This window comes from Cupressus sempervirens, chromosome 3 (assembly GCF_028749045.1).
Source record: "Cupressus sempervirens isolate cs-2001-9-10 chromosome 3, ASM2874904v1, whole genome shotgun sequence".
Classification (NCBI taxonomy): domain Eukaryota; kingdom Viridiplantae; phylum Streptophyta; class Pinopsida; order Cupressales; family Cupressaceae; genus Cupressus; species Cupressus sempervirens.
The window spans coordinates 625,760,057-625,782,429 of NC_143120.1; the positions used below are offsets into that span (position 1 = coordinate 625,760,057).

The 22,373-nt window shown below is 36.0% G+C and overlaps 1 protein-coding gene across 2 annotated transcripts in view; it reads left to right on the top strand.

Annotated features, from left to right (window-relative positions):
- The window catches only part of LOC149568233 (Thioredoxin family protein), a 207,530-nt gene that overhangs the window by 149,912 nt on the left and 35,245 nt on the right, over positions 1-22,373 (top strand). For both annotated transcript variants that reach the window (XM_089821234.1, XM_089821235.1), the window contains 3 exons: positions 14,543-14,610; positions 14,857-14,906; positions 15,371-15,440. In XM_089821234.1, the coding sequence (XP_089677360.1) occupies positions 14,543-14,610; positions 14,857-14,906; positions 15,371-15,440 (188 nt within the window). The remainder of the gene's footprint in view (positions 1-14,542; positions 14,611-14,856; positions 14,907-15,370; positions 15,441-22,373) is intronic.

Sequence of the window (22,373 nt, forward strand, 5' to 3'; positions counted from 1 at the left end):
TGCATTCCTGACCACCCAAACTACCACAGAGATAATGTGGAGCATCTGATTATTGGACTATTGGCGGACTACAGTAAACACAACTCCTCTAATGTTAGCTAATGAGTTGGGTTGTGAATGCATAAACGTGCAAACTTAATTGCATAAGGCATCCAGATTATTTTCACTATTTTCCAACCAGCCGCTATAGGTTGAATGGCATTATCTGAGACGCACATTATTTGGTATTCAGCAGAGAGTATAAAAACGTCACACGACCCTTGTCCATTGTCGAAGATTACACTGAAATGTCAACTTTCCTTTGGTATGCAGCAGAGAGTCTATAAAAACATCACACGACCCTTGTCCACTGTTGAAGATTACACTGAAACGTCGACTTTCCTTTCCAAAAATGTCTAGACAGACCCGACATTATTAAAAGAATTGTCCCTACGCTCGTATTGCTCTTAATACTGTGCTGTAATCAGGTTTGGATCACAGTTATTTTACTAAACTCAAGCTTGCCCTTACGTGGAGTGTGGATCCCGTCTCAGTAAAGACTCAACCAGTAAAATGATAGATAAATGTTGCCAGACGGTTATATCTCTAGCTGTATGTATATTGCCTTCTACTAATCTACCAACCTAGATCATTTGTGGAATAACCCACCTGTATATATTCTTCTTCCCAGACATAGAAACTAGAAAATGATGTAATACACAATAAATCTCTGTGAATCTTGTTGCCATACTTAATTCCCAGTCCATTAACTATGAATAAGCTACAAAATATCACCTGCTTCAAGAAGACACATACGTATGCAAACTTCCCAATACAAAATGATCATAGAACTTAATACCTGAATTGGAAATCCATTATTTGCCAAATTCTGCCCACAACCATTCAACTAAATATGAAGGAAGCATGGGGTAACGTCTAGCTCCTTAGCGTTACAGACTTGAGGGGTTTCGTCCTCAAAGTCTCAGTCCAGTCACATTAGAGCAACCAAACTCAGAATAATTTGGTTCATAAATTCTCTTGTGTGTTAATCCCAATGCAAACATGTGCATATATAGCCTCGGAATGAGGGATAGTACCACGTACAAGGAATGTGGGATTAAAAGTCATTTTTGTTCTGTAGTCACTTAAAGCTGTTTATAAAGTAAATAACTTTAAAACATTAAAGTGACTTAACTCTGTACCTTTAATAAAGTTTTGGAATAAATTAAATTAAATATCCCATTGTGACTGGAGAGCTGTTACAAATGTAAATGGCGAAAAATTTGAATGAATTAATCAGAGATCAAATTGATCTATATATACAAAGAGGAGAGTCGAATAGAATAGAAACATTCTATTCTAGACTTTACTAAATATTAGAAACATTCTAATATTTACAGAGATATAATAAGATACAATAGTGAGCATTAAAAGGAAACATGAAGGTTATTTTAATACCCCCCCTTAATGCTCAATCTATTTACTACAGCAATAGATCTCCTAAATTTAACAAACTTGTCAAGACCAAGGGGTTTAGTGAAAATATCTGCTGATTGCTCAGAGGTAGGAACATAGCGTAACTGAATAGATCCATCTTCTACTAATTGTTGGATGTAATGGCAATGAAGCTCGATGTGCTTGGTTCGTTCATGAAACACTGGGTTCTTGGCAAGTTTGAGTACGCCCTGATTGTCTGAAAACAAAGAAGTCGGACCTACTTGAGGAATATGCATATCTGCAAGCATCTGCCGGAGCCAAACTGCTTCACAAGCTGCCTTGACAGCTCCTCTATATTCTACTTCTGTAGAGGAGAGTGCATGTGCCTGTTGCTTCTTACTGGTCCAAGTAACTGCTGCAGATCCGATACTAAACACATAGCCAGAAGTAGATTTCCTATCATCAACTGAGCCGGCCCAATCGGAATCAGTGAATCCACTGAGCTGAGGAGTAGTACTCCTTGTGTAAAGAAGACCATAATCTGAAGTACCATGTACATAGTGTAACACACGTTTCGCTACAATCCAATGATCAGTCTTGGGGTTTGTCATGAACCGTGAGATGTAGCTGACTGCAAAACTGAGATCAGGTTTAGTAGTAGTAAGGTAAATGAGACTACCTACTAGCTGCCTGAAGAGTGTTTCATCTACAGGAGGAGAAACAGATTGTGCGGACAATTTCAGATCAGTCTCCATAGGAGTGGAGGCAGATTTGCAATCCTGCATTCGAAACCTATCAAGCAAACTTCTGGCATACTTGGACTGAGACAAAAAAATGCTGTTGTCAGTCTGCCAAACCTCAATACCTAAACAATAATGAAGCAATCCGAGATCTGTCATATCAAAAGTTCTGCATAGATCCTGTTTGATTTCTGAAGTCATATGTTCTGAATTTCCAGTAATGATCAAATCATCCACATAGACAACAAGAAAAAGAATATCATTACCAGAGTGTTTTAATATACAGATTACTGTCTGACGGACTACGCTGAAATCCTTGAGTAACCAAGTAATGATCAATCTTTATGTACCAAGCCCTAGGGGCCTGTTTAAGACCATAGAGGGCCTTCTGGAGTCTACATACTTTGTGTTTTGAACCAGCAACCTTAAAACCTGGGGGCTGCGTCATGTAGACTTCTTCCTGTAATTCACCATTGAGAAAGGCGCTCTTCACATCCATCTAATGAACTTTCGAACCATACTGAGCTGCAATTGCAAGAAGAATGCGAATAGTGCTCATTTTGGCTGTCGGTGCAAATGTCTCCTCATAATCAATGCCTTCGCGCTGGGTGAATCCTCGAGTAACAAGTCTAGCTTTGTATTTGTCCAAGGTACCATCTGCATGGTACTTGACCTTATAGACCCATTTACAGCTAATGGGTTTCTTCCCAGGAGGAAGATCTGAAAGAACCCAAGTGTGGTTCTTTTGAAGACTTTGAAGCTTAGAATCCATTGCTTGTTCCCATTCTGGAATTCCTTTGGCCTCTGCATATATCTGGGGCTCAGGGATACTGTGGATGTTGGCCATAAGAGCTATATTAACTGTGTTGTGCTGAAGGCTCTTATTTTTGGAGGTTCTACCCTCAATGAGTTCATCAGGATGAAGATCACTAAGCGTTTGAGCCCACCATTTTGGCCGAAGAGTCGAGGAGCTAATATCAGATGCTGTCGGAATAGCTGGAGGAGAAGCAGGAGCAGGAGTTGTATTATCTGGAAGTGACTGAGGTGGTGTATCAGTAGCATCAGATGACTCATATAAAATAGAAGAACCTAAGTCAGAGATTGCTGAAGACTGAATCTCGGAATGTGGTGGGGAGTCAGAGAGCGAAAATGGTCCAAATTCCTCATCAAACACAACATCACGACTGAAGATTAAACGATCAGTATTTACATCAATCAGTCTGTAGGCCTTATGTGTGTGACTGTATCCTGTAAACATAAGTTTCTGGCTTTTGGAATCCAACTTAGTGCGTTTGGCATCAGGAATCCATACATATGCCAGAGAGCCAAAAACTTTCAAATGGTTGATCCTAGGTTTGCGACCAGACCAGGCTTCCTCAGGAGTCTTATGATTAACTGCAAGGGTGGGTGACCGGTTAAGAAGGTAGACAGCTGTGGATACTGCTTCTGCCCAATATTTTCTGGAAACATTTCTATGTTCTAGCATAGCCCTAGCCATTTCTGTGATGGTACGGTTTCGACGCTCTACAACACCATTTTGCTGAGGGGTGTGAGGTGTGGTGAACTGACGTCTAATGCCATGAGTAGTACAGAAGGCAGAGAAAGCAGAAGAACAGAATTCCCCCCCATTATCAGTCCTAAGAGTACGGATGGAGGAACCAGACTCTCTTTCTACTAGAGCTTTAAACTGCTGAAATACAAGAAAGGCATCTAATTTTTGCTTAAGAAAATATACCCACATTTTGCGACTGAAATCATCCACAAAGAGTAAAATACCTGTTCCCAGTAATAGAAGGAGTATTCATAGGACCACATACATCAGCATGGACTAGCTGGAGTACTCTGTATGCCCGCCATGTTTCACCATTCTTAAATGGTGTCCTATGTTGCTTCCCTGCTTGGCAAGCTCCGCAAACGCGATGGTTCTGGGTCTGAATATTAGGTAGGCCATGGACTAAATTATCTCGAGCAAGTTGTGCTAGATATTGAATGTTCAGATGATCGTATCGCTGATGCCAGAGACTGCTGAGAGCGGATGATTCGGCGATGAAGGCATGCTTAAGGGAATCGCCTGAATCTACAAGCCTATAAATACCATGATCCTCAAGACCGGAAACAAGGGTAGTGCGAGAAGCACGATCAATAATCGAACACTTATTTCCATTGAAAACGACATCCAACTGAGGGGAGTGCTTTATAATCTGACTAACAGACAGAAGATTATGTTTCATGCCAGGAACATAACATACATTGAGAAACATGAGTTTTCTTCCTCCAGTCTGAATCTGAACATTGCCCTTGCCGACAATATTGTATTCTTCACCGCCTCCAAAGATTACAGAGTCAGAATAAGGAGTGAATTCAACAAACCAATCACGCCTATGAGTGAAATGTCGGGAGGCACCAGAATCGATGTACCAGGCAGAAGATTTCACATGATTTGCAGGTATGCTGGCCATAAAGGCATGGTAGATAGATTCTTTCTGCTCTGAGTGTTGGGTAGCATTGGCGTACTGTTTAATTGAGTCTGACTTCTGATGCTGCTGATACAGATGCTTATAATATGTGAATATTTCAAATGGCACAAACTTCGAGGTGAGAAAATGAAAGACCCAAAAAAATTGGAGTACCCAGAAAAGAGCTCGAAAAACCCAGAAATAAAGTGTTGTCGGAATTTGGATCCACGGGCTCGAAAATTGAGGCACAAAAAACGAGGCACCCACAAAAATCTGATGAAGACCCATTTGAGATTTTAAAAAACCCACCAAGAATATGTGATCAGAAAATTTTTGGAGGTCAAAAAACTAGGGTTTCGAGCAAAAACCTAGTCGGCAGCTTCAAAGGTTAGATTTGCAGGAAAAATGGCAGATATAGGCAGATTTTGGAACAAGCGGATTTGAGATAGACAGATCCAGGCAGATAAGGGCGAATTGAACACATTTTCACTCACACAAAATGCCGAGTTGCAAAAAAACGGCGAGTTGCAGAAAAACGACGGTAGAAACCCGCGATTTGTAGAAGATCAAACGTAAGCCAAAGAAACCTGCGATTTAAAAAACGTGAACTCGGGATTTGCAGAATGAATTTCAGATTTCTCAGAACAGAAACCCTAGACGGGTTGTAGAGAAAATGGCAGAAATAATTTCGAAATTTAGAGCAGATAATTTCGAAAGAAATTATAAACTATTCAAAACCATTTGAAGCAATAGCTCTGATACCATGTTACAAATGTAAATGGCTGAAAATTTGAATGAATTAATCAAAGATCAAACTGATCTATATATACAAAGACGAGAGTCGAATAGAATAGAAACATTCTATTCTAGACTATACTAAATATTAGAAACATTCTAATATTTACAGAGATATAATAAGATACAATAGTGAGCATTAAAAGGAAACATGAAGGTTATTTTAATAAGAGCATCCTACCTGAAGACGATATTAATCTATCCGGATGTGGAGATAGATTAATTTTGTCGCCTGGAACTAAAATTGAGAAGGGGACATGACATCTAACTAGAAGAGAAAATATAGGGTTACATGCAACTGCACTTGCAACTCACATTACATCTTTTACATACACATGTAATTACATATGTAAGTCGTATTACATTCTCTTCAATTACAAACATGAAAGAAGAAGAAAGAAGACGGAAGAGAGTTGAAACAATTCTGAAGGGCCTTGTACTTGACGACGCAATCCCGAATGATCACAGGATTGGGAGTTCCTATATTTTGTACCGCTGCATTCACCTTGATAACCATGGTGTTGTGTCTTTCTATAACCTCTGACTTTGATGAATTGTCCGTTGTCATGTAGAAATTTGATGTGATTCAACTTTTCTCGTTTAAGTTGTCATCAATTCTCCTTTGGAGATTGGCACATTCTGGATTCTCTAACACTTTGAAAACCTTCTTGACGATGTCTAGATGTAAACTCAGAATAACTTTCAATCAGCATCTTTAACTTTTTTTTTTTGCTATAAAGTGCTTGATACATGGGAATGCATGCAAATGGAGATTGCTGATTTCTAAAATGTGACTTGGGCTTTCAAGATGTCATTGCAGGGAAAATGGATTACATGTAAATGCAACATGTAACAAGGGATAAAAGATGAGATGGAAAGCATGGAAAGATGCGGAAACATGGGAAAGCATGCATTTGCTCATGGAGGCGCGAATGCATATGGAGAGGCGAAAATGAACTTTATAGACGCCTTTGAGGAAAAGTAAGGTCAAATTACATGGGAAAACATGCACATGACATCTTTTTGACTTTTCAAAAAGTGACTTTCAATCAAAATCAGACCTTTTAGATGCAATTACACTTAAGACATTTCATGTAATCGTGTCGTGCGAATGGAAGCGGAAAGTGAGATGGGTGAAAACAGAAGTGGAAAATGGGATTACATGCATATGCGGATGGCGAATGAGATTAAAAACATGTAATCCCATTTCATTGAGTTAGAGATGAAGTGTTGTGACATGGAAATGGAAAGTGGAGTGAAGTGAAACGTACTCAAGTTCTTGGAAAAGAACTTGCAAATTTCTTCCAAAATGGAAAAAAAAATCGAAATGCAAACAAGCAAGACACAAAAACAAGCACATGCCTTTGGCAAAAGACTCAAACATGTCAAGATGCAATGCACTTCCACATGTAATTTCAAATTTGGAATTTGGGGAAATTCCAAAAGTGTGAAAATGAGAGTTTTCATCATTTTAAAGGCAAAATGCACTTTTCATGGCATATATATGAACAAATGACAATCATCAAGCAATAATATGCATGGAAATAGCAAGATAAGCATGAATTGATGAGCAAGCTAGAAAGATTCCACTTACATGAAGATTAAGTGCCAAAAATGAAGGAGAAAGAGCCAAAATAACAAGTTTTATAGACTTAAGACCAATTCTCCCTTAAATCCAGATTTTCAAACAACCTTTTGACTTTTTCCGCACTTGCATGTAATAAGCATTCAATGATCGAATTTGACATGAAAGTGCCAAATAAATGATCTCCAAAGACAATATCATGCTTTTAAAACTCAAAAACAATCCCTCTTGATCAAAGGTATGTGCTGGAAATGCATTTTTTTGAGTTTTTTGAACAAAAACATGACTTTTTTATGCAAAAATCTAGGCCGTTTTTGCAAAAACGTGGGCAAAAAATGCATGTTTTTAATTCATTTTTGACTTGTGAATGCAAAAATGACTTCCCCAAATGCATATACATGGATCAAAATGCAAAAAAATGGCTTCAAAATGCATAAAAGTGGATTTAAACCCCAATTTTTTGGGCATTTTAAGCAAAAACGTGATTCATTATGAAAGTTCCAAAAACGTTTTTGAGGCAAATCAATCCATTTTAGAAGCAAGGAAACTCATTGTCATGCAAAAACATTTCAAATGAAACAAATCCCATGTAAATCCATTGAGTAAAACTCAAGTTATGAGCAAAAATGAAGGAATTTTGAGCTTTTCTTCAAAAACGTGCCCTAGATTTGGAAATCCAAAAACGTTTTTCAGCTCATTAAACTCATTTTTTATGGAGGCAAAATGATCATCAAGCAAAAACGTTTTGAATGCAAGAGATTTCGTTCAAATCCATGGAGAAAATCTTGAGTTATGGCCAAAATAGGATTCTTGGGGAGCAAGAACACATTTCCTTCTCAAAATCAAACATTTTTATGGCCATTGCATATTTTAAAACATGTCTTCATGTAAAATTGGACCTTTTGAGGTCTATTACATGTTTTAAAATATGTCTTTATGCAAAATTGCACTTTTTGGAGTGCATTGCATGTTTTAAAATGTGTTGATAGGCAAAATCGGACCTTTTGAGGCCACATACATGTTTTAAAACATGTGTCACCTTTTTTATGCTTAAGCACAAAAACTCTACTTTTCATGTCATTGCATCAGAAAGGTCCACTTTCATAAGCTTTTGATGTAATGGCATGAAAACTATCCTCAAAAGTGAGTTTTTATATGTAATAATATGAAAAGTTTCCACTTTTCATAGTTTTTTTACATGCATTTGCACATAAAAAGTCTACTTTGAGGCCTTTAAGTCATGTATTTCACTTAAATTTATAAAAATGTCATCAATATGGGTCAAAAATAATATTTATACATCATATTATTCAATATAACACATAAACATTATGTTAAAGTGACATTTAGATAAGTATTTGATTTTACAATAAAAAATTTAAAATGTAACTATGTAGTTCTATAGTCACTTTAAGTGAAAAATTAAAAAATAACTCAACTTAAAATTATAACATGAAGTGCACTATAGTCACTTTAAGTTATAAATTTAAAGTAAAAGTAACTTAAAACCATAACAAAAAGTGAGTAAAATGTTATATTTTTGAAAAAGTGAATGTCAAATTGAAATATAACATCATTTTTTTAATTCGTGGTGTTGCACTTAAAATGTCCACTTTTTGGGCACTAAAATGACCATAACTCTTGACTGACAACTTTGATTGACCTCTAGGTGAGACCGAATCGAAGAAGAAATCAAAAGGCATGACATGAGCAAAACCAAAGGACTAAACAAGAAAAACCAAAATCAAAAGCAAAGAACGGACTGTGAAGGCTTCAAAAATCAAGCAAAGGCTCAACAAAAAGCAAAACGAAAAATACTTGAAGGCCTTCAGTAAAACAATTTGATATTCGAATTGAAATGGATCAATCGATCAACATTAAGCAATTGAATATCAAATTCAAGCTTAAAGAAACTCGAAACTAGCTTAAAAAAGTTTCGTGCTGTTACCAACATTTTGTGGTGACAAAATGCAAGACAATAGGTTTCGGTGTCTTCTAAGATGGCACTATGCAAAATGTTTTAGATAATCATGCTCCAATTTTGGGCAAAGCCCTAATTAAATGATGGTAACCGGTATCAAAATTGCTGTGCTAGGGATGGTGAACAAGTCTATCCCAAATCCGAAAATGAGATCAATCTCTAGGCTTCACAAATTTACCTGACTCGTCCAGTTGTTGCCCTTCTAAAATATGGCACTCCAAATCTAGGCTGAGATCCCAGCCAAATAATAGCCCAACTAGCCAAATGAAGAAGCCCTAATATCTGATCTTCAAATTTAATGTAGAATTTCTACATCCCTCGCAAAGTTATCAGCACTTGTCCACAAACCCCTCACAAAGTTATCAGCACTTGTCCACAGAAAATCCAATGATCTTTGAATGATTTGAAGGCCCTTGAGGAATTTTGATGTCAGAGGATATTGTTCGCTGTTTTCCATGCGTGGAGAAGTTCACTATTTTATTTTATTGAAGTCGGTATTAATTTGAATTTTTTCAATATTCTTGTCTCATAGTTCATTGTTTGATATTCCGTTTCTTTACAGATTGCTGTCTCCAAACTCGATGCCTTTCAATACTTCAAGATGTGAGACTTTGATTTCACTAGATGCACTGATGCCCAAATTTGACAATTTTCTTGTGATTTAATACCCCACTGTCAAAAACAGATGTTGGCTGCTGGAAAATATAGGCTGAGTTTCTGTCTATTGGGAGATATTTCATTGCCTTCTTACTTTAATTCGCTGGCAAATATTGATGAATTTCGATGGCAGTTTGAAGAAAATGCATTGCTAATTCTGGGTGGAACTTGTTGCTAATAGTAGAGCTTTCTGGCTTTTTAACCCCCTTAAGACTGATTTTCGCGCTTCGTTAATTTCTGCAATGTCGCACTCTACAAATAAATCTTTTTCAAATTTATTGGAAAAACCTGTGTAGCAATTCGTTCTTCCCCTCATGGCTTCACACTATACATAGAAGAAGACCCAAACAATGTTGTTGGACTTCCCGTGATGCTCCGGTACAAAGCATTTAAATGGCAGAGATATTGTGAATGAAGCTGCTTGATAATCAAGGCCCAAAATGGTCAAACACTGCTGGTATCCTAATTTTTTTTTCAGATATAAACTTTGGTCTCTTCTTGTTTTATCTGTCTTCAGCTTGCTCCCGCAAAATACAATCTATGAATTATCCTTGTCAGAGCAGCGAATAATATTTAAACAGTGCACAAAATGAAAAATTGCCACTGAGTCGTAACATATTTAGATTTATTACAAGTTAAACAAATGTAATATAAAATCAACCTAAAAATTATATATATAATATAAATAATAGTTTAGAAAAATGCCATTAAAGGCATGGTGTGATGGTTAAAATATAGTGTTGTTGTTACCACCAATGTTCAAATGCACTCTTTTGAACATTTGCCTCACAAGCATTATGCCTCTACTAGACCATTAAACTCATGGATCTATATACTTGGTGTTAATGCTAAGGAGAACATCCCTATTTATAGCATGAGTTTTTAAACTGAAACATTGATATGGTGGTGTATTTTGACACTTTACTATGTGATTCGAATGAAATCTTTAATATATGTGGTGGTGTATTTTTGCTAAGTTGCTTTAATATTAGCACAGTGATGCATAATCTTATTTGCTGCTGCATATTTTTACATATATATTTAAAAAACAAAAGCTTCTAGTATAGATGAATAAAAAATGAACTCAAACCCAGACCAAATTTATTTTGAGCAATTGTCAAACCCGAATCTTGAACCTGCATCTGAATTGACAACTTAGTAATTATATCATTTATTTTGTTTATATAATTTTATTTCGAATGTTTCTATATAACTATAATTGTATTTCTAGTAATAATACTAAATTTATTATTTTTTAAACTTCAATTATTAATACTATATTATTTTAAATTGATAAATAAAAACAATTTAAAATTTAAATGGTAAACCTAACACTAAACTATTTTGTTCCTCTGTGAAATTAAGGAGATATTTTGTTATTTGATATTTTCAAATTTGTAATGGTTTTAAACATTTAAATCTTTTTTAGCACATGTAACAACTGGTTTTCTCGGGTCTAATTTTAACATCTATCATAAGCATAGAATACAGTTTCAACTTCGACTTCATAAGAAGGCAGTTACATCATTCATGTTCATGTGAAGAGCATTATCGTTAAAGTCAGTTAAACAAAATTGCTTAGCTAAATACTTGAAATACTTTTTAATGAAATTACTTCAAAAATTGAAATCACATACCTCGGAAAAACTGAGACTGAAATTCATCTAAGTATGCTTTTGCAACCACCTGGGTTAGTCCACAAATATACTATAACAATTTCTCAAATCGACTGCTATCTCAAAAATCATTTGATAAATACCACTAAATACCATTATAACTTAAATTAGGGCATCAATTACCATCGATTTATTTAGGGCTTTTGGTACTGCTTTACCACTTAGGGCTTTCGCGACCACAGATTCAATTTAGGGCTTCCGCGACAATGGATTTATCTAGGGTTTTTGCGACAACGGATTCAGTTAGGGCTTCCAATACCACCATATCAATTAAGGTTCCAGCTGTCACACAATCAATTAGGGCTTCGGATTTCTTTTCCTTATGATTGCTTATCTGTGACAATTTCTCAAAATTAGATAATTACTTATATTCAATATTCAGTAAAATGATGATAACAATGAAATACCTCAATTTAATCTTACTTTCTCATAAACAAAAATGATAATACCTGTTTTCGATAGACAATTGATTTCATGGCTTATCTCTGTTTGACGCATATCTGATATCTTGAGAGAGGTGAAACATTGCCACGGGCTTTACCACCCAACCTCGGACCACAATATATATATCTCCACACGATCTCTTAACGAGAAAGGCCCTCCCTACCCAGAATTGACAGGGAACATCTTACCATTCACTGGGCATCATGATATATAACACGCCATACGACTTGGCAGCAGGAGATCATCATAACAGGAAAATGCGTGAGCTATTATTAATGATATATATTAAAAAAAAGTCATAACTGATATTACCGATTCTTATTGTTGATGAATCTTTCCTCACGCCCCCTTAACCTCATTAGGCCTCCAAGCCCGTGATTTCCAGGTGCTTGTTTAATATTAATAAATTCACTCTTGCAGGGTATGACTGTTTGTAATACATTCTGAAGTGAATTAGTTAATCACATTTTTTCATTGCATATCCTTATCTTTTATACATGTTTAATACTCTCAATACACACAGATACAGCAGATGAACTCATATTATATTCAACTTGCAAACTAGAAAAGAACAACTCATTGCACTCACTAACCATCAATAGATCTTTAGATTGGTGTCTCCTCGGTGCCTGAATCCATTACATCTTATACTTAATCATGAGATTATGATTTTGCATTCTCAGATCTTCCTTGATAATCAGACTTGATCTTTATTATTAGTTTTGATGGATTGAGACAGAACAGTTCATAACACAACTCCACAGATTTATGACATGGGTTGATATTGGTATAGTTTTACAATCAAAAAATATATTGAGGTAAAATCAGGCAAATAAAAAGAGATCAGTGGTCTTATTAATTTCTTTATCAACACTGTCATAGACATTACTTACTTCTATTGCTAAACAATGTTTACAAACTCGGTTGGTATTCTACTAATGTGATAAGCACAAGAGTGGTATTATGACTCAATCTGTACACTCATCCTCTTCACATTGATTCAACCTGACTCAAAAAAGAAGACAGAAAAAGAGATGGAAAAACGTATGCAAAGGAGATATAAATGTTTTTAGTTCACCCTTACTTGTCTGCAGTATACTGTGCGCCCTGCCTAGAGAAGTCTTCAACCTACGCCGAATTATGTAGCTCAAAAAGTATGCAAGGATGGCTTCACGTAATATCAGGTGAATGATTTCATGGTGGAACCAGATATTATGGCAAATGATGAGAGTTTGGGCAGAGAGGTCGATGGATATTAGAAGGAAGTCTTAGAACTGCTCACTCATGGCAGAGAGACTTTCATTAAAACACTAGCTTGGGTTACAGGAAAACATTACCTAAGACCATGGCGGGAGCAAGAACAGACGGATTTGTTGTTGCCCCCATTCGAAAATGGCAAAGGCAAAATAAAAGATATTGATCGGCTTTTCATCTTCTGCCGTTACAAGACTCTAATGTGATTTGAATTTCCATTGATTGGAAATATGAAATGTTGGAACAAAGGTGAAAAAGTTTTATTAGTATCATTAAATGTTATATTATAATAATTCGAAAATTTATTAAAAACTTATAAGTATTTTTTTTTTTAAAACATCAATCTATTAATTTATTAAAAGATGCCAAATATTTATATATATATTCAAATGCGCATGTATAAACTATTATTAAAAAAATAATAATACGACAAAAGATAATTAAAAATCTTTTAAGAATACGTTTATATTTAAACTTAATTAATTATGAACAACTCATGCAGTTCCAGAGATGAATCATGTTACAAATCGCTTGGTCCTCTACCTGTCTATCCAATGATGGTGATGCCCTGCCTAATTCTTTTCTGACAATGCTTCCACCCCCTTCGACAAGCTCCCTGCAAGGAATTTCTCTGTAATTAAATTATAAATTATAAATAATCATATTAGTTAACCTTTCGTCTTAATTCCATGAACTCACGATTAACGAATAACTAGCATGTCATCTTCACTTGAAATCATAACGACTATCTTACCATTTCGCCAGATCAAATTAAACTACCAACTGACTTTATGTGAACTTCAACATCTATATTTAAAACTAGGTCGAAAATTGGGATGTAACAGCACATGTATTGGTTGTGACATTTTAAACTTAATCTGATATATATAGATGTACCCAAAATCACAATTTTTTTTTTGGCACTGTCAATTTGTACCCATGTGTCTGTACATGATTCGGCTACTTAATTTACTACCCCTTGGAAGCTTCCTTATGAAGAGCTCCATGAAACATAGAGATTAAATTAGGCAGACTTAAATAATAAAGCAACTTTTTAATTATTTTATTATTTTTCACTCTATTTATAATTAAATTCAAGGTTATGAAAGTAAAATTGTGTTTGAACAACTTAATTAATTAATTTAATTCTCTCATTTTATAAATAATTGGGGACATTTCAGTAGTCTTTCAGCCGAGTTCATTGTTTTTGCAGTAATGCAGCCTTTCATTAGGAGGGGATTATTCTTGACAATTTATATTTTTTTTTTCCTGGTCAAAGTGTGCATTATTTTACCTAAGCAGACATTCCTATTAGGCTCCTAGCTTGTCATTTAGTCTGACCATCTCACATTGTTCTTAAATCCTGTCTGGGTTCTTCTTTTTGGCCTTTTTAAGTCACTTTCATCTAGTTAAACGATTTTAATGAGTGACTGATCTTATATTGTTCATGTTCTACTTCTATTTTGATAACCATCTATATTTATTTCAAATTCTCACTTCCAATTTCCTTTTTTGTTTTACAATTTGCATATATATAGGTTTACCCTTGTCCCAAAGGCTCTTTGATACATCGGGACCTAGTGAAAAGTTCTGGTGGCAAGGAACAGTACGTTATACTTATTCCCTGTTGAAATGAAGCATATAGTTTCTAAAGAAAGATTTAAAATGGATAAAGTTAAGGAGCAGAATCCTTTAGCTCTCAAGGAATTAGATATTAAATGTTAAGATTTCAATGCTAGCAAAAGAACCTTGTCTCTCTCTGTTTGTCCTCTTTGCAAACTTGAAATATCATATTTATCTGTTATGGAGTTTATGATGCCACAAAGAGTTTAATACAAATGAATATTTGCAGGTTTCCATATCTTGTGGATCCGAATACGGGTGTTTCTCTTTATGAAAGTGGTATACTCCTTAAGTCTTTGGCTAGATTCTGGTCTGATTTCTATGATTTAGTATTTTCTGTTGTCTTAGTTTTGGCGCATTATAATTCTGTCCTCTAGAACTGGTGATTGGATTTTTTTTATATATACATATATAATATACACTTGTATCCATGATTCCGTATACAATCAATTAATTGTGTGTGTATATATATCCATTCTTGGGTTTGAAATAAGTTATGTAAGATTATCTTCCTGTTTATGTTTTCATTTGCCCAACAACGATAGTTTTTTGAGTGCTGGCACATTTGAAAGAATTATTTTTTCTATTGGGTAATGATTAAGAAAGTGCAAGGTTTTTTCTGTATGTTGAAATTAAGTTATTCTGACAGAAGTAAAGTATAAAAATTGTGCAAAATAGGGCATTATTTTACTGTAACAGTATTATAATAGATCTTATGCAGTCTTTGGTCTGATTTTTTACAGGTGACATAGTGAAATACTTATTCCAACAATATGGTGAAGGTAGAGGCCCCTCTCTAGGCCTATTAGAAAGGTATTTATAGCATTTTTTTAATTGTTCATATCTTTTTTAACTGATTAATCAGGCAATAAAATTTTGAGTTAGAACGTTGACTTAAAAATAGACTCATTGCATATAACCAATCTTGACACTGCCATTGGGTGTTAGCAATTATATAGAAATTCCATCCTATTCAATACTTAGCAGGAATGCAATAGCCAATTATATGGAATACTTCATGTGCATGTTTTTAAATTCCAAACCATATACTTCCATAACTAAAGTAAACAAATAATAACAATGGGTAAGAGGCTTTTTCTTCAGAGCAAAAATGTGGATGCAATGCTTTTGTAGTTGGTGTCGTCGGTAGATATTGTGTAGCCGATGGGTTGATGTCGTCGGTAAATATTGTGTAGCCGATAGGTAGATTAGCATGTAGATGGTAATTATTTATTATGTAGCCGACGGACCCCTTCAGGAAGGTTCTTCGGAACAGTATATGTACATCGTGAGAAAACATTGTAATCATCAGAAGCATTCTGTAATAACTTTGGCATATGCGAATAGTAAAAGGAGTACTGCTGTTCTTATCTATTGTCTATGTGCATAATGAATCAATGCACACAGACAATAGATAAGAATAGCAGTACTCCTTTTACTATTCGCATATGCCAAAGTTATTATAGAATGCTTCTGATGAATGTTTTCTCACGGTGTACATATACTGTTCCTAAGAATCTTCCCGAAGGGTTCTGTCGGCTACATAATAAATAATTACCATCTACATGCTAATATACCCGTTGGCTACACAATATTTACCAACGACATATACTGTTCCGAAGAACCTTCCCGAAGGGGTCCGTCAGCTACATAATAAATAATTACCATCTACATGCTAATCTACCTGTTGGCAACACAATATTTACCAACGACATCAACCCGTTGGCTACACAATATCTACCGACGACAGTTGGAAGATAGGGAGAGGTCGGTGTGGCATTGCACATTAACTTTCATTTTAATTACCCTTTTTTGAGTGCTATACACAAGGGTTAGAAACCTTCACATTTGATTCAAATTTGGCATTCAGGCTGGTTTGGGTTTAATCAGGGTTTCAGGTGTATTTGGCATCATAGGATTTAACACAACCTGAGTTGGATGATAAAATATTGAAGGCTTTTAAGAACCAGTTATTGACTAGTGTAATGCAAGAATATCAATCCTGGGAGCTTTAAGATTGAGTTTGGTGTGTTATGAATTCTTTTTCATCTTTTTGAAGGGGTTTGCTAGGTAAGTAGTTAGTGTATTGCTAGTGAGTGAACTCTTTGCTAGTTGGGCTTGATTGTTTTTTTGGTTTTTGTTCAGCTGGATAGACGATCTATCTCATTCATTAATCAAAATAAATGAGGGGATGGCTAAGCTGTTCTCAAATAATCATTAATTACAGAGTTAATTTCTGAATCTTTGGTTATAGTTGATTTTTATTAAGAACGGTGTTTATTCATATTCCGTCAATATTCTTTTATAAGTACACATGCTTTAAATTTGTGACCACTATGTTAACTATTTAGTATTCTAACAATAAGTCTAATAAATTTAGGAGTATATTGTATTCCACAATTATCTTGCAAATTTACACTCCAAATAGAGTGTTTAGTTTTCTAATTCCTTACACTGTTCTTCTAATGAGTGTTTGTTGGCTTATTCTAAATAATCTAAATTTTGTTAAGCTATGGCTCCTTTTTCCGTGATCTTTCCACTTGATAATAAGTTTTTCTATTAAATTTACTTAAGTGAATGCATCTTCTATTAGTGGGACTCGAAATATGCGATCAGCTATAAGAGAGAATTAGGGTGAAAATGCCCTAGGTTATGAAAAGTAATTGAACAGGAATAGAAAGGAAACATCTTCATATAAAAGTTATAAAAGATATTGTGTGCACCATAGTTTGAAATCTCATTTTCTGCCACTTGTCAGTGAACCAAAATAAAGGTTTTCTCGACAAATGGCATTTCCCTTCTGGTTGCATAACATATGTTACCCATACTTAGTCTATTCTTTCATGCATCCCAATAGGCTAAGGGGTCTTTTTTATTAAGGGGTGTTGTGTTGAGTTGGGAATTAAAGTTGCTTTGTGTACATGGTCAAACTTTCCCCTCAACAACCTATGTGTTCTTTGTGGAGACGTTCCTAGCCTAAATTTCTATCCTACTTGGCGCCATGTCAGATGGTGGTCACATCTTAGTTTGATTGGCATACCACGTCTAGCATTTGGAGTCCATAACACTTGCATGTCTGAAGCTTCTCTGTATGGGCCATTATTAATCTAGCACTCCTCTTTGCCATGTAACATGAGCCGGTAATAGAAGATGGATATAGGTGGGGGGAGGGAGTGAAAATGCTCTAGGTTATGAAAAGTAATTGAATAGGAATAGAAAGGAAACATCTTCATATAAAAGTTATAAAAGATATTGTGTGCACCATAGTTTGAAATCTCATTTTCTGCTACTTGTCAGTGAACCAAAATAAAGGTTTTCTCGACAAATGTCATGTCCCTTCTGGTTGCATAACATATGTTACCCATACTTAGTCTATTCTTTCATGCATCCCAATAGGCTAAGGGGTCTTTTTTATTAAGGGGTGTTGTGTTGAGTTGGGAATTAAAGTTTCTTTGTGCACATGGTCAAACTTTCCCCTCAACAACCTATGTGTTCTTTGTGGAGACGTTCCTAGCCTAAATTTCTATCCTACTTGGCGCCATGTCAGATGGTGGTCACGTCTAAGTTTGATTGGCATACCACGTCCAGCATTTGGAGTCTGTAACGCTTGCATGTCTAAAGCTTCTCTGTATGGGCCATTATTAATCTAGCGCTCCTCTCTGCCATGTAACATGAGCCAGTAATAGAAGATGGATATAGGTGGGGGAAGGGAGTTACGAAGGGGAAGCAAAAGGACAAATTGAATGACAAAATTTGCAGAATGAAGGAATGATAGGCATGACAACAGCCCTGTATATAGTTTGGACATAACCTCAAACTATTTTCTGTGAAACTCAACATCAAGGCTCTAATGGGCCATCATAGCTAACTATTCGCTTGGTTGCCAACAATCTCTGCTCAATTTATTGGTTACCAGTGAACAACATAGAATTTGGTTGAGCATCCCACAACATCATTGAAGGATTTGTGAAGTTGCAAGACACGCATGAAGTCAGTCGGGTTGTGAGACTGGGGACAGATTGTGTTGCGACGTCCTTTGCCGGTAGAAAGGATTACAGAGAAAGTGTAAAGTAGCGTGTTGTATTCTCAGAAGTGTGCACATGACATCCTGAGTTGCCCAATTGGTGCATGTGATTCTACACTCCTACTCCGCACGACTCTCAAATTCCAAGTGCTCACTGTAGGTTTCTATGTGATTATGTTTCATCAAAAATATTCTCACTTGATTTCTATCCCACTGTTTGAATTCTGAAGCATTGACACAAGCTGGAATAAGATTGGAATGTTTGTATGTTTTTGAACTATTAAATAATGTTTTCCAACAACTTCTTTGAAATGCATATGTTCATCTCCTATCAGACTATGCTATTCCGACTTGCATGTATTTGACATTGATTTCTATTTCTGAATTAATTCTTGCATTGGCATGAGTTCCTTGTCATTACTAATATGCATATTAGAGGTGAAGTTCCATATCTAGTAGTTGCAATATATATGTACACCCAACTATGTTCCTATCTAAACCATAAACTATAAGAGGGAATTGCATATTTATAAGAGTGCGCAGCCAAGGATACCATAGTGGTATCAAAGTAGCAAACTTGCTTCCTAGTGGGATTTCATATTGAATGCGTCGAGACAATAGAGAACCTCATAAAATTTGGAAACCACCACAAATTCTAGAAGGCAAAACAGCTTCAGAGGTTATTGGAGTGCATTCAATGGTTGAAAGGGTACCAAATGTCATTGAGGAAGTTGACAGGGAAGCAAGAGAAACCTTGAGGACTCTTAGAGATGGTTGTTAATGTACTGCAACAACTTACGCAAACTATACAACAAATGAATATTGGACCTAGAAGATCCCAAAGCCATTACAGTGAGGGTGGTAGTGTTGTTGGAGCACCATGAGGCATGTGAGCCCCCACTCGAACCACAAATGGGCCTTTAATAACATTTTTTTGTGAACATCATGGGGAGGATGGGGTGGTTAATGTTGGAGATACAGGAGACATTCCTAATGATGTGATGGCTACATATGGTGAATGGGATTTGTTTCTAGACAATGTTAAGGTAGTCTTAGGCTTTGTTCAATATATGAACCAGTGAAAGGAAATCAGTGAAAGCTAGACATGATAGGAGGCCAAGGGCCCTAAACATGGATTTAAAATATGCTATGGACAAGCTTTCCTTACTAGTGTTTGATGGCAGCAGAAAAACTATGGCCAACGCATGGATACAAAAACTAGATACCTTTCTCACACTAAAATCCATGTCTAAAACTGATGTGATGAAGTTTGATACTGTGCATTTGGATGGACCAACTTATGATTGGTGGCACCATGGTTTAGTCACTCAAGATCATGGCACAATTAATTTGTATGAGGAGTTTAGTAATAAACTAATAAGCAGGTTTGACTCGAAAGACATAGAAGTTTAATACAGGGAGTTAGCTCAACTCAAACGCATTGGAGCTTTGGATACTTATATTGATGAATTTTAAAAGATATCTATCATGGTCTTAGATATGACAGGAAACAGGAAGGTAATGTTGTTTCTAGAAGGCTTGAGTGAGAGGTTCAAGGGATTTGTCAAGGTGTTGAAACCAAGTACTCTACAAGATGCAGTCAAGATGGCACTTGGCTTGGATAGCTCATCTTCAATGGTTCAGCCTCCCAAAAAGCCTTTCAAGCGACCCAAGACCAATCTAAAATCTTCAAATCAAAATAACAATAATCCACCTAAGACTATTTTGAGTCTAGAAATGAGATACGAAGGAAGGATTTATGCTTTACATGCAAAGAACCTTGGTCATTGGATCATAGATGCCTTGGGAAAGGCATGTTTCATTATATTGAGGTAGTTTCAGATGATGAAAATGATGGAAACAAGTCTGATGGTAGTGATGAAGATGGTGTTCATGAGTAGCCCCCATTGGAGGAGGAGAAAAAGATTTCAGATCAACCACCTATAGTTGCTACCCTTTGAGGAGTTTCTACAAGTAGTCTTATTTGACTTAAGGGAGTAGTCAAAGGGAAGCAAATGGTATCCTTAGTGAGTACACGGGAAACACAAAACTTCATTAGCACCATTGTAGCAGTAAAACAAAAGTACAGTCAATTCCATTCCGCATTTTTATGTTAAGGTTACAAGCGGAAATCATCTTAATTGTTCAAGGATGGTTTCTCAACTTGAAGTCCGGTTAGGTAGTTATACTTTCATGATAGATTTTTATGTGATTGGATTAGGTGGGAAGGATGCTATATTGGGTTTGTAGTGGCTCCAAACTCTTGGTAAATGCACTATTGATCATGATTAGAAACACATTGAGTTAATGAGACGAGATTAGCAGATCATTCTCAGAGCTAAGATTGATAACAGGTCCCAGGATTGTTTCTGCTCACAGGATGGAATCCATTTTGAAACATGAGGATACTGAGCAGGCAGTGCATTCTTTTATCTCCACTAAGTCTATTTCAGATTTAGGACAACCTCATATTGATATTCAATAAGTGTTAGACAAGCACAAAGTAGTCTTTGGTGATATTCCTCCTGGTATACTTCCCGACCGTGGATTTGAGCATGTGATAGAGTTGGAAGAGGGTGTGAAGCCGGTCATTACAACACCATATCATCACCCTAGGCACTATAAGGAGGAGATAGAGAGGACTATTTGAGAGTTACTTGACATGGGGCACATAAGGTCGAGTTCTAGTCTGTTTGCTTTATTAGTGATTTTGGTTAAGGAAAAGGATGGAACTCTATGGATGTGTATTAACTACAGAGCACTGAATAAGAGGACCATTAAGAATAGGTATTCTATAGCCCATATTGATGAGCTATTGGATGAGGTACATGGGGCTGTCTACTTTTCGAAGATTGATCTCCATTCGGGCTATCATCAGATTAATGTTCGTGAGGAGGATGTACATAAGACTGAATTCAGATGCCACAATGGCCACCGTGAGTTCTTGGTGATGCCGTTTGGACTCAACAACACACTTGCTATATTCCAGTCATGCATGAACCATATATTTAATAAGCATTTGTGTAAGTTTGTACTAGTGTTCTTTGATGATGTTATGATTTTTAGTTGGACATTAAAGGAGCATATACAACATTTCAATGAGGTTCTAGGTATCATGGAGCAGCACTCACTATTCGCTAAAAAATCCAAATTCGAGTTTGGGTTGATAGAGATCATGTACTTGGGGCATTTGATTGTCGCTAATGGGGTTAAGGTTCATCAAGAAAAGATATAGGCTATACTAGATTGGCCACCGTTGAAGAATGTGTTAGACTTTAGAGGATTCCTTGGATTGTGTTCTTATTATAGGAGATTTGTCAAGGGGTTTTCTCAACTTGCAACACCCCACAAAAGCAAGTGCTTTTAGGTGGTCTACATATTTGGAGATGATATTTGATAGGGTCTAATAGGTGATGAGCACATACCTAGACCTAGCATTACGAAACTTCACTAAGTCACTTTTTGGGTGTGATGCATTAGGTGATGGAATAAGGGCGGTGCTAATGCAAGATAGACATCCTATTGTGTATGAAAGAAGGAAACTAAAAGATCATGAAAAGTTGTATTACACCTATGACAAAGAGATGCTAGCCATCATGCATGTTCTAGCTAAATCCAAACAAAACTTTGTGGGTGGACACTTTGTGGTGAACACTGATCATAATAGCTTGCGCTTCTTCCTAGCACAAAAGGAGCTGAATGAAAGGCAAAAAAAAGTGGAT